The 12744-nt window shown below is 44.0% G+C and overlaps 1 protein-coding gene across 1 annotated transcript in view; it reads right to left on the bottom strand.

Annotated features, from left to right (window-relative positions):
- Positions 1 to 7031, bottom strand: part of LOC136775127 (probable serine/threonine-protein kinase dyrk2) — an 82858-nt gene extending 75827 nt beyond the window's left edge. Inside the window, exon 1 of the mRNA XM_066729630.1 lies at positions 5438 to 7031. Coding sequence (XP_066585727.1) covers positions 5438 to 7015 — 1578 coding nt within the window. The 5' untranslated portion in view covers positions 7016 to 7031. The remainder of the gene's footprint in view (positions 1 to 5437) is intronic.
- Between the last annotated feature and the right edge of the window lie 5713 nt (positions 7032 to 12744).

Genomic DNA, 12744 nt, shown 5'->3' with positions numbered 1-12744 from the left:
GGTTGGAAAGAACGCACTCTAGCGAGCCAACGGGCGACTGTTTACCTTGTTAATGGTGATTACCATCGAGGAATACAAGAACCAGTGGACGTGCACAGTGCTCTCGTTACTTTGTTATTGTGGCGTCTCTCTCGCTTGGGACGCTAGAGAGAGAGAGACACACACACACACGAGCGCGCGCTGAATAAAGCACGGAGCTGTGTTGCCTGTGTTCCCTCCAAAGCCTCTGAATAATCCCGGCCAGCCTCTCCCATATACGCGTATAAATAACGAATAAGGAACGGGGGTAAAAAGGAAAACTAAATTGAAGCAACATTCTCCAGTTGGCAAGAGAGCTGGGATTAATTTTACTTGTTTCGTTTATACTTTATGATGTATATGGGGAAAAGAGATTTTCTTCTTTGAGAAATGATTACAGTTATGTACGTGGGTATATGTACTGTACAGACCTTTCGATCCTCTACACGACGCTCGACCAATAAAATCAATGAGTTTTCATAAAAGTTGTAATAAAACACGCACTTTCTTCTGGAGACTGAAGCAACGGCTTATCAGCGGGGATTCCACGATTTATGTACAAGAAGCCATAGCTTCCCGTTAGGAAAAAAAGCGGAGGAAAATTCGAATCCCATGTAAATTTTGCAAAACTGCTTGTTAAATATGTGCCTGCAAAAGGAACTGCCAATGGCTCTACTATAACTCTGACGTGTTAATAATCACTGCTTGCAACTGCACAGTAAGAGTGTTCATCGACGATAACTCGTCTTGCATTAATTTTCGAGCTTGAGATATCCTGCCTTCGCAGACTGACTAACGTTATATGCTGTAATATGCACGCATTCCAGCTATCAACCATTGAAAAACTTGTTCAGCAGATCTTCGGAATTGAATGATTCATTTTCCACGCCACTGCAGGAGTTTACCACAACAATAGCTGTTACGTTGTGGAAATACAATAAGCATTCGGTATAATCTTGGGCGCAGTTGAAAGAAAATGAACGCATAACTAAAATGGTTTTGACCTAGAATTAAGCAGCTTATCGGACCAAGCGTTACATTTAATATCTCTTACCTGACATAAATTGAGTTTCTAATTATTCAAGAGTGCAACGGCTCGTTTCTCAAAATAATCCAATACAAGTGTTAAATATATATTTATTTTCAGATAGAATGACTGTATAGCTTATTTCAATGGATGCAGGGTTCACTGTATACATATAAGAGTCGATTCACTGCTCGTACAGGCGGAATCTAAAACTCACAAGTACCCACATAACCTGCATCTCGAGTATGCATTTGTACCCGCATTCCTAATAGAAATGGATGGACTGACAGTGTGATTAAGCGGCGAGTATTCCGCCGCGTTCCTTCGAGAGTACGTATCATAACATCCCCCTTATCCACAGAACGTTAAAGCAGTACAAATCTTTCCGCTACCAGCACGCGAGAAGCGTCTCTCGCACTATTATATTCCATTTACCAAACATGCCAAGAATTCTTAGTTTCTTTGGAACAAAAATTACTTGCTACTAGTTCGCTTCTATACCACGCAATAATTATACGTGTAAATAAACAACCGTGACCCGAGGTTTTCCAACGTTTCCTAACTTTTCTTTCGCAGTTGTACGTAAACTTACTTTGTAATTTGTGAAATAGGGATGCAAGAACAAGCGGTAAAAAGAAACTACGGTGCTGTCATCCTAGCGGGAAGCGCTGGAACTAACTGTGCTAGTTGATAATACAGGCTTCTTTCTGTCGATAAAGCAGTACTGCGGTAATTCTTCATAATTGCTGCGCTGCGCATAGATGGCGTGTTTTGACTGACTAAGGTTAAGGTAGGTAACTCTCTCCATCTCTCTCTTTCTCTTTGTTTCTCTATTTTTAAAACAACAGTACAGTATATACAATCAATATTGAATTTTATGGTACGATAGAATGTATGCGCATCCACTATCTATAACTGAGAATCACGCAAAGGTCATCGACCAGCAACAGTCGACTGTATGACCCCGGAACACGTGAGCGGTCCGCCGTAGGATTTTTGTAACGAAGATTGTGTGTGCAGAAGGCTTAAAAACTCACACGAATCCTTTAATTAAATCTAACGAATTTATAAATGAGCTGTAAAACGTTGCATTTTTCGCCGGTTATGTCCGATACGTGGGAGCCTTTAACGAGACGCCCAGGGCCATTGCATCGATCGCAATCTGCTTGAGAGATGCGAAAGTCGCTAAGATCTTATCGTCGGAGTATAGAACTGAGAGATAAATTCTCCAAAATGAGAGGAAACACTAATAACGAATTTTGTGTAGACTCTTTCAGAGGGTCACCGTGACGAAACTCTCGACGACCGAGAAACGTGTGACTGTTGCATCGAATTACCATTGTTTACGTTCCTCTTTCCCCTGAGTCGAAAAAGAAAATTACCTGGATCCTGGTATGGCATTTGTCTCGTTTGTCCGGTGATCAACACTTCGGAAACGAAGGAAACCTACAGGGATTACGAACACAGAGGGACTACGAAAAGAATTGAGGTTAGAATTCGCGTGCATGCGAGTTTACAGATAGGAAACGGTTTTTACTAGCGTCAGGCACGTGTTAATCGTACTTAAAAGGTGTTTATTGTTACTGTACAATGCACAACTTAATTATAACGTGTCGAGTAGATAAATATAGAAATTGAGAGATAGTATAGGTGTAAGATCTTGATGATAAGGAACGAGTCGAAGTATCATTGAATACCGATCCAAGAGTGCAAGGTTTATATGTAGATAGGGGGGGAGCTGTCATAGAAAGTTGCGACATCGAGCATAGGGCTTTTGCATTGGATGTCTAACTGAGTGGTCGAAAGGAGAAGCGCAAATGCGAGACTTCTGACAGAGAATGGGCAACGATGGCTCAAATGGCCCGTATTTCAATAATGATAAATCACCCTGGTTCGACGCACCGACAGACGTGGCCGGTTTGAAGATCTCAATGCCAGATATCCCCGTTAGGGATCTATCTTGTGACTTCTATCTTTTATGCCTTGCCCTGTCCCTACGTTCGGACACAGACGGACGCGGGCCAGGAATCCTTTTCATCGTTCCTCGTCCGATCATCCAACATTATACTCCTTGCATACTAATGCCCAATTGTAAATGTGGACGCTCTTGCAATCAACGAGTGTTTTCAACCGTTTGTGAAACCACGACAAAGTGAAAACTTGGGAGGGGAGGGGGGGGGGGGGGGGTAGAAAACACTTGATACACGTCGCAGACGACCAACTCACGCAAAAAAAGTACCCTTACTGTTCTAGTTCCAAATATTGATCGTTGGTACTCCTGCAATCATCGCGAATGAAAATTTAGAAGCAGTCGTTGCTATGTAAATGCAGCGATGTCGTATCTGGCGTAACTGATAAAATGTGAAGATATTCAGCGTTTTAATATTCTTGGTTTATGTGACACTGCAGTGATATGTATTAATTAATAAGCAGTCCACCAGGTGATCGTGATAAATCTTGCTGATCGTAACAGACAGGTCGAAGCAAATCGAAACGATTATCAATATCCTAATCGCTATATATAAACGTAGCTTTTATTCGGATTCGCTTATTTCCTCTTTATGGGATATATAATCCATCTAAAAAAAACCTACAGACCCACCACACTTCCATCAATTTTCCCCATCGCGAGTCGTTCCGTGTATAAATCTTCGCTAATAATTTCTTAAGGCTGTTCATTCTGTTATCTCATTACACGCTTTCTCGCATCGCGTATCTATTCGCCAACGACGAAACCTACACGTGAGAGAGAGAGAGAGAGAGAGAGAGAGAGAGAGAGGGTATAATTTCCTGCACAAGGATATAATAAGGTTTTGATTAATACGCCTGCATCGTTATTCTCGTTACACGATTGTCATAGTACGCTATGAATATATATATATATATATATATATATATATATATATAGTACATACACATTATTCTTGGGAATTTGGCGAATTGTTTAGGAAACAATGAGCACACAAGTATATATATATATATATATATATATATATAGAACCGATAAAATCCTATCGTAAAGCCTGTCTGAAAGGCTGCTAAAGCCTCGCTTGACCAATAACGTGGTGATTCGAGAAAGTGTTTATACCATTAGTGGATGGTGAGGCGCAATTTCCGAGAGTTTTTCACGGTCGCGTCCAAGATGCTGGTGGAACATCGATCGTTTTACCAAGGATTGGCTGAATCGTATAAATTTCACGCAACGCTCAATATTACGGATAAAAATTACTAGCAATTTGCCATAGCAGAGGGCAAATTAGTAGCAATCTGCGTGCTTTCAATGACCCGGTGAAAATTCCTCCCTTTTTAAGCCCTCCCCCTTTGCTCGAACCGGATGCGTAGGTTACGCGTCCCTGACCTAGGACATCGTTTCATTTCTCCTACGCAGAAACGTTCCGTCAACGATCGCGGTACGAGTGCCTCATAGAGGAGCCATTTATCGGAAGAACCTCGGGCTGCATGGCGACGCAGCAATTTTTGATGAACCGGAAGTCCACTACCAGAGAGCGTCCATAGCAGTCCCTGATGATGATAACTATTCCTAGAATAGATCCGCGAATAACGCGAGCATAGAAATACAGCTAGAAGTAACGGAGCTCACCCTCGAGGAAGTTTTTACATTTTTCTTCATCATCCTCTCTCTCTTCGATCGGCTCATCCTATACCGGATTTTTATGATGCCTCAACGGAAGAGATGCAGCAGTTTTTAATCCGTAACGAAGCGTGACCTCTGGTTACTCAATCGCGCCTCGTCGTAACCTGGTTACATCCGCGCGAGCATTATACGTCAATGAACCGTAATTAAGTGCGATAACGCAGGGTGGCCACTGACCAGCCGCGAGAACTTGCCCGAACGACGCGTCCGAGCACCGTGACTCGCAGCCCTCGTCTTTCTAATTGATATACACAACCGGATTCGCCTATTACATCCCATTAAGCTATGAAAATGCACTCAGCGACGCACTCTCCTGCGATTTATCCAGTCGATAAATCTGCTTTAATATATATATATATATATATATAGTTATAGTTGTACAGCTACATCTTGGCACGTTGCATTCTGATGGCGTGTCGTGGGATTCCTGGGAAATTTTCTCAGAAGCAACTATGCCATAGCGGAAGCATCCTAGATCTATTGAAACGCGGTTCCGCTTCGTTGGATTTCTCTCTTCGATGCAAACTCTCTCACTCTCTCTCTCTCTCTAGAGAAATAAACGTAGAAATAATTGTCGGAGACTTTAAAGCAACTATCGCTTTCGATAAAAGTATATAGTCGACGACTGTTCGTTATTTATAACAGTGCAACGATGAGGAGCTTGCGCCGCCATTTTGGTAGCCACTTAACTAGAGAAATACCCATCACCGGATCTCCCAATTTCTTGCTGGACTTACCTCCTCGGGAAGGGAGCGTTGTTGCATGCTGGTCCAGCACATCTTGCACGAGTACATGTCCTTGTCTTTGAAACTGTCGGTTCGGTCCCTGATGGAGATTTGGGGTGGAGGTGGCGGAACTGGAGGTGGCAAAGGACTCGTTGCCACCTCCAGACTATCCGAGCTCGAATTGTGTCGCCTGGGAGGCGTTATATTGCTGATATTGCTCTGAGACATCTGACGGTTCTCGGGTTTCGAGTAGGGCGAGGATAAATTCAGATTGAGCATACATTTGTTCTGCTGCGGTTGAGGCCTCAGGAAGTCATCGAGCAAATAAAAGCTCTGTGCCCTGCTGGTTCTCGCGGTGGTCGAGATTGTTCTGGAGTCACCGGAAGTGATAGGCTCTACTCTGCAGAGAGAGTCCTTCTGATTGCTTCTGGTTCTGCACTCCTCGCCAAAGTGCCTCGGCCTCCGCTCTTCCTCAGGGTCCTCCGGCCGGTCCTCGTACAGACGTCTGCGACTGGTCTTGGATCGACCTACGACCTGAAGGTCGTTGTTGTAAACGTCGCTACCAACCCTGGAGACTCTGGCGGAATAAGTGCTGGGTGGCTGAAGATATCTGGTGGCCTTGGCAGGATCTTCCTTCGGGTGATCCGTCTCGATCATCGACGAGGTCATATTGGATATCGAGCTGGGACCAGGCTGACTTCCGGTAGGGGCTCGCAGCAGGGCACCCAGGGACCTCCACCTTCTGTCCTGTTGGCTGGAGGAAGACGAGGAGGGGGTGGCAGTGGGACCCATCGAGGGTCTCGTGGTCCACTTCCTCTCGTTCCCGGGAGACGTTAAGGCACCGTTCGTGTTGCCACTGCTCGATGGCCACTTGCGATCGCTCCCAGGCGAGATCAGGTTACCTTGCTGCTGCTGCTGCTGCCACTTTCTCTCTTGGATCGGTGAAGCCATACTGGCGCCTGACCACTTTGGCCCGGAAGAATCGTTTACCCCGGCAGCAGTGTCAGCGCTCGATTGCTCCTCTCGCTGACGAGCCTTCCACCAGGAAGAAGTGGAGGCCGTGAAGAGGATCAAAGCTCCTCTCAGAGGATTTTGATTCTTCGAACCCTTCGGTGAGTTATCCCTGTCCTTCTTGGGAACCTCCCTCGAGTTGGACTCGCACTCTCTGTCGCTGAAGGCGGTCTCTCTCTCTCGATGCTTTTGCTGCTTCGAGTACTCCTCTTCGTGATAGAGAGTGGCGTTGGTACTGCGCAACCTTGGTCTCACCCTGACGAAACCGTAATCGTTGCTATCCTGGTTCGACTCTGATTGGTTCTCCACTCTTCTTGGACCACCGCTCGATTGGTTCAAGGTCGTCGCTTGATTATGCTTCTGCTGCTGCTGATTGCGATGGTGGTGGTGGTGATGATGATGATGATGATGATGGTGGTAGTGGTGGGAGGAGGCGTGAACGTTGCTGCTGGATTGCTGCAAAAGTGTGGAGGTTCTAGCACGGTGTGCCTCGCTAACAGTGCTTCGCTGAAGGCAGGAAAAACTGGCAGAGTGCCTCAGGCTCGAAGGCGGATTTGTGGGCTGACTGACGCCCAACATCCTTGACCCGATCCTTCAGTCTTATTGATCTCTCTTAGCGAGTTTTTTCTCAATGAGCAATTTTCCTTATTGGAACAACAACTCGACGTTGTCTATAGGGACGGATGACGCTGTTCCTGATAACGTCTCCTACTTCCTGGCAGTGTTCTTATTGTTGCTATTGTTATTATCCAATTGTAGAGGCTTCCATCGGGGAGCGTGCTTTTCTGTCTCTGCGTCCTCTAGGTGTATGACCAGTACGATTCGTCCTCGACATTGTACTCGCTTCCACCTGTCCAGTTCCAGCCACGTTACATGCCCGCTATTACCCTCCAAGATTATCCTATCGTACCCTTTAAGGACTCGCGATATCTGAAACAGAAAGTAGGACAGGATAGGGGCTACATTTTTAACAATATTCTACTTGTATATTAGAGTTGGGGGGGGGGGGTTGTAGCAAACAAAAAAGTGTTCACCAGAAGACGCAATCTTCGGGACCAAAACAAACCGGTCACAACCGGAGGACCAAGCACTTCCTCCCCTAATTAAACGCAAAGTTCAGACTACAATGATCAACGTTCGCCTTCCTCGAGACTCGTCACTCGACCCATTCGAGGTCAAACTATTTAAATGGGCAATTAATATTAATGTCCCGACGAAATGTTGAAGGTACAACAACAATGCTTCCCTCCTCCTTCAATTACACGTTTCGCTACGGGAGGATATCTCGCACCATTGATTTATGGACGGCTGCATCAGTCCTATTGGAAACTTAATTACACTCGAAGTACCTGAAGTGACGCATGCTTTTACGACTGACCGCGTGGAAAAAAAGTCCTTTGACGATAAGAAAAAAAGGGGAAAAAAGTCAGAGCACCAGCACCTGGCGAACCAATTGGGTAACGCTGTACGGACAACCATCAACATCACCCGATCCTCGCCAATACCGAAGGTATATCGTTTCATCGACGATTTCCAGGAGCGGGCACACGCAAGTGCGTACGCGTCTCTGCATGTGTACGTGTGTAGGTGCAAAACGGTGAAAGGTTCTCTTCGAAGCAGAGAGGTGAGTGACACCCACACAGAGCGGGCGCGCATGCACCTAATGCAAAAGGCAAGGCCGCTGAAGCGAATAAAGGTTCGCTGCATTATTATTACGAAAGTGATCGAGACTGTTGCAGCGAAATAACGACGACGTGTACATGCATCGGATAACTCGAGGGAGCTCGAGTTTTTCTCCGGACTTACCTCTGTATATACATACATATATATATATTTCACTTAGCCCATTAGCCGTCGTACGTCACTCTCCGGATCTCAATGATCCCTCAATTCCTCTCGGAATATGTTATTCCTCGCGCAGCCTCTCTTTCCAAATCGTTTCGACACTTGCTGCGGCAATAACCTCTTTGTTTCACCGATATACATTTCCTATGCTGGAAACTACGACAGTCTCCGTGCACCGCAACTGCTCTTTTCTTCATCCACTCGGTCACGACTAATTAAATTTTAAACCTCGAGTTTTCCACATTTGCAAATCTCTCGCTCCTTCGGTTGTTCTCCAACCGGTAGTGACGTAATCAAGCTTCGAGCGCCAACGACGCGCGAGGATCGTTCCAACGCGTCAAGTTCGCGTCTTTTAGCGATATATATATATATATATATATAGGTAGATAGGGGTATCGTGGTTCTCCATATCCGCTCCGAGTTGCACATACGCGTTTACTCCTTCTTTCGGTTGTAATAGTACATTTTCGCTCTGGATAGCTTTCAGCCAACCTGGTTAACGTAATTGGCCAGAATCTTCGGCCGTAACTAATTACCGCGCGCAAGCGAATAATAACTGGTCGCCATTACCCGCTTTATCCTGTTACCCATGAACGGAGTTTGCCCAAGACACTGTCGTGCGAATTGCAAAAGATTATTTTTCCTTGCTTTCCCTCCCTGCTATTCGATAACTTCCTTTATCTATATATATATATATATATATATATATATATATATAGGAAGTATATGCACAACAATGCTTCAAATTACTGATCAGCTTTGCGTCTCGATGATGAAGAGCAGGATGTACAGGGTCCATTAGTTAAAACGCTCCAAAAGCTACATTGAAACGGGTATTTTTTTTAATAATAATTTTGCGAATTTTATACAAGATCTTTCCCAAAGCAAATTGTATAAAAACTCGAAAAACTCCTATTTAAAATTTTAATATCTTTGAAATAGTTATAAAGATACATGTCTTGATTCTTGTATATGTCCTCCCAAACGTTTCCACTACCTGACCCTGTATATATTATACACACACACACACACACACACACACACACATCCATATATATTAGGAAGTGTATGCACAACAATGCTCCAATTTACTGATCAATTTTGTGTTCAAATGATGAATAGTAGGATATACAGTATCCATTACTTAAAATACCTCTGAAGTTATAACGATATAAGTGTCTCTTCAAATATTAGTTTTCCAAATTTTATACAAGATCTTCCCAAATGCAAGCAGTATAAAATTTCGACAAACTCTTATTGAAAATTCTGATAAAATTCTAATGTCTACAAAATATGAAAATACACGTCTTAATTCTTGTATCTGTGCTCTTAAACGTTTCCACTACCGGACCCTATACATATACACGTGCAAGAACCGCGCACAATTAAACCGACGAAATCTGATTTCTTACTCGCCAAGCAATCTCCTTCCGAGTTTCTTCAGAATTTCTTTATCAAATTGCACTCGTCGTGCCACGCGAGCCTTTCCCAGATAATAATGGCCGAAAGGCTGGCTGGCACGCTAATTGGAAGGAATGGGACGTCGAGAGTGCGACAAGAGAAAACAACTATAGTTTCGATACTTAAATGCATCTTTTCCTTCACGTTATATTTCCCGAACCTCGCGGGGACCTCGCAGAGGGTGTCCGCGGGATGTCTGGGAATCCGTATACGCAGTGACATCCTGTACCGGGACAGCGATCCGGAAACACGCGAGCCTCTTCTGTCCGGATCGGGGCAACACGAATCCGATCACGACAATCGACTGGCAAGACCGACGAAAATGGGAACTCCTGGTTCCTCGCGTTCCATTGATCGAGCGGACACGCGAAAAGGCCGAATGATCTGCGATTGACCCGTCACTATACCCTGGAAAACGGCAAAACGCGCGAGGATTTAATCACTCGTATGATAAAAAATTTTACGAGAGGTGGACGTTGGAGGTGCGAGGATATTTTGAATAAATTGCAATCTTTTTCCGGAGCCTACATCGATGCAGATTTATTTGTCGTTTTATCGCGGACGTTTACCCTCGTTGGAAAGTGGGGGAGGGGGGGGGGTGATCGCGTCAGGGGTGGGAGGCCGGAAGGGGAGGATCGAGGTCAAAGCACCCTCGCGAACGCAAATCCCCATTAACGTTCAACGACACGCGCAAGGAAAAATACCGACTACTTCTTTGTGTGTGTGTGTGTGTGTGTTGGCAATTCTATCTTGCAATCTGTCTACTCCACGCGTAATTAGTTCCTCAAGCTTGTCACTCGTTCCTCCTACCCCGTAATAGGTCATTCGCGAGACTGAAATTCAACAAACCTCGATTCGCGCCAATTATCTCTTATCAATGACCCCAACCCCCCCCCCCCCCCTTCTTCTTGCTTCGACCATGCAGTAATTAATTCGTCTTTTCATCGAGTTTCATCCTGAAAATTGATATCTCGCGTAGAACGATGAGCTTTCACTCGCGGATCAAAGGCGTTAATAACGTTGAGCAACGTTGAGCATCAAGTCGTAACGTTAGAAATCCTCGCAAGCAGAGCGTATACGCATTGCAGTCGATGTACAGGTTGCGCTAGAAAATCCACGACGCACGACTCTACAGAGATTTCGAGAATCGTTAAAAAGTAGAATCGTGATACGTCGCGAGTCGGTTGGGTTGCTTATTTCTCGCCTATAAGTCGCATATATATGTATATAGAGGTGGTCACGAGAAAAATGCTATTAATAACGAATCGCGCGTTACCGAGCGAGCGATCTACACCGTTAGACTAAGTTTTGTCTAATTCCTTCCCACACCTTAGCAGCGATGCCTCGGAGGCTCGTGGGTCGATTGTCAAAATAACGTAAAGAATAGAGAGGAAAGAGATATATATTTTGCTAAAATTCGTTTCTCGACAATTTATACGCGTGGATCTCGAAATTCCTACCAAAAACTTCCTCAATAAATTCAACGGTTTCGCCCACGATTAGTTTTGTCTTTAGTATTATAATTATATGTGTAAAATAAGAGGGGGGATTAGTTAGGTTATCGTAAAAGCGTTGGTTAAACGGTGGAAGATAAGGAGGAGGGTTGGAAAAAGCTAATCGGAGGACAGAGTCGTCGTTGAGCAATCCGGAAGAGAAAATACAAGTGGGATTTCTTGGGAAAACTATTAAGGTAGCCTCGCGCGAGCTCCGCGTAATTATATAGGCGTGTTCCGATGCGCGCAGAGACCGGTGGGTGTCCGTTTGTGCAAGAATGACCGATGCGAGTCTCATGCCGTTCCTCCGAGGATGTTGTGTTAAAGAAGGTGTAACTCGGAGCCTACCGAGGTTTCGCAACTCTGCCGTTGCCCTTCTTCATTTGCCTCGCCTTACCTTTATTCCTCCGACCCCACCACACTCTCTTCCACTCTTGGCAAAATCACATTGCGTTACGAACCGTCGCTATAGACGCGCGCTTCCTTTCTTATTACCGAGTCTACTTTGGCTTCTACGAATGAAAACGCGGCGTAAAACCCGACGATTCGCTTCGTTCTTTGATAAACTTATTCGCATTTGGCTTTGTAACGACATATAGAAGGTTTCACGTAAGACGCCCCAGAGCACAAATACAAAATGATACGTATCTCTTATAGTTAAAGAGACACGCGTCATTTTGTATCCATGCTCTGGGGCGTCTTACGGAAAACACCCGATAATTCGTTGTTTAACAAACTTTTATTCGCACCTGGCTTTCTAACGATATAGGGGGAGTCCGGGAGACTCGAGTTACTTTTCAACAAAATTAATATATTTCCTTAACAAAACAATATAGAGAGATGAAACGGGTGGCTAAAGATAGCTTGGTGTATTGACAAATACAGGTAACCTGTAGGTTTATATTCATTGATCAAGAAAAGTGTGGCATTTATTCTTACAAAAACTGTAAAGTGACTCAAATCTCCCCCAGAGATGGGAAACTTAAACCAGTGAGACGGGAGACTTCACCATACCAATAGGTGTCGGAAATGTAAACATTAAATATTAAATTTAATACACAAATTAGTTATTAACAAGCCATGCTTGAAGAAAAACTACTTTTTATTTATCTTTTAGAATTTTGCATTGAATACAAATAAAGTTTTGTTTAGGCCTTCTGCCACGGCGAGCTGTTTTCTTTTTCCATTACTTTACTTTCTTTTTATATTGAAAAGGCATCTCACATCTGAAAAGTAATCAAATAATTTTCTATTAGAATTTCCAAATTGGCTACGCTCCTACGAAAATGCAAAACAGTGGTTTATCTCTCTCTTCGCAACATGGATCGTGTCTCCCACCCTATACCACTTAGGATTATTTTGTTAAAAAAAAAAATTGAAATTATTTTATACTAAACTGATTTTATTTTATCAAACTAGAGAATATTAAGAGTTAAAATACAAAGTTTCAAATAAATAACTTACAATTTGAAGAAATAGGAAGCAAAATGAGGAGTTTGCAATATTATA

The sequence above is a fragment of the Prorops nasuta genome, unplaced genomic scaffold (assembly GCF_024137725.1).
Source record: "Prorops nasuta isolate Cenicafe-Biocafe unplaced genomic scaffold, Cenicafe_Pnas_1.2 PNAS00007, whole genome shotgun sequence".
In the NCBI taxonomy this organism is placed as follows: domain Eukaryota; kingdom Metazoa; phylum Arthropoda; class Insecta; order Hymenoptera; family Bethylidae; genus Prorops; species Prorops nasuta.
The sequence above is the reverse complement of the archived record's forward strand: the minus strand, read 5'-3'. Positions and strand labels throughout refer to the sequence as shown.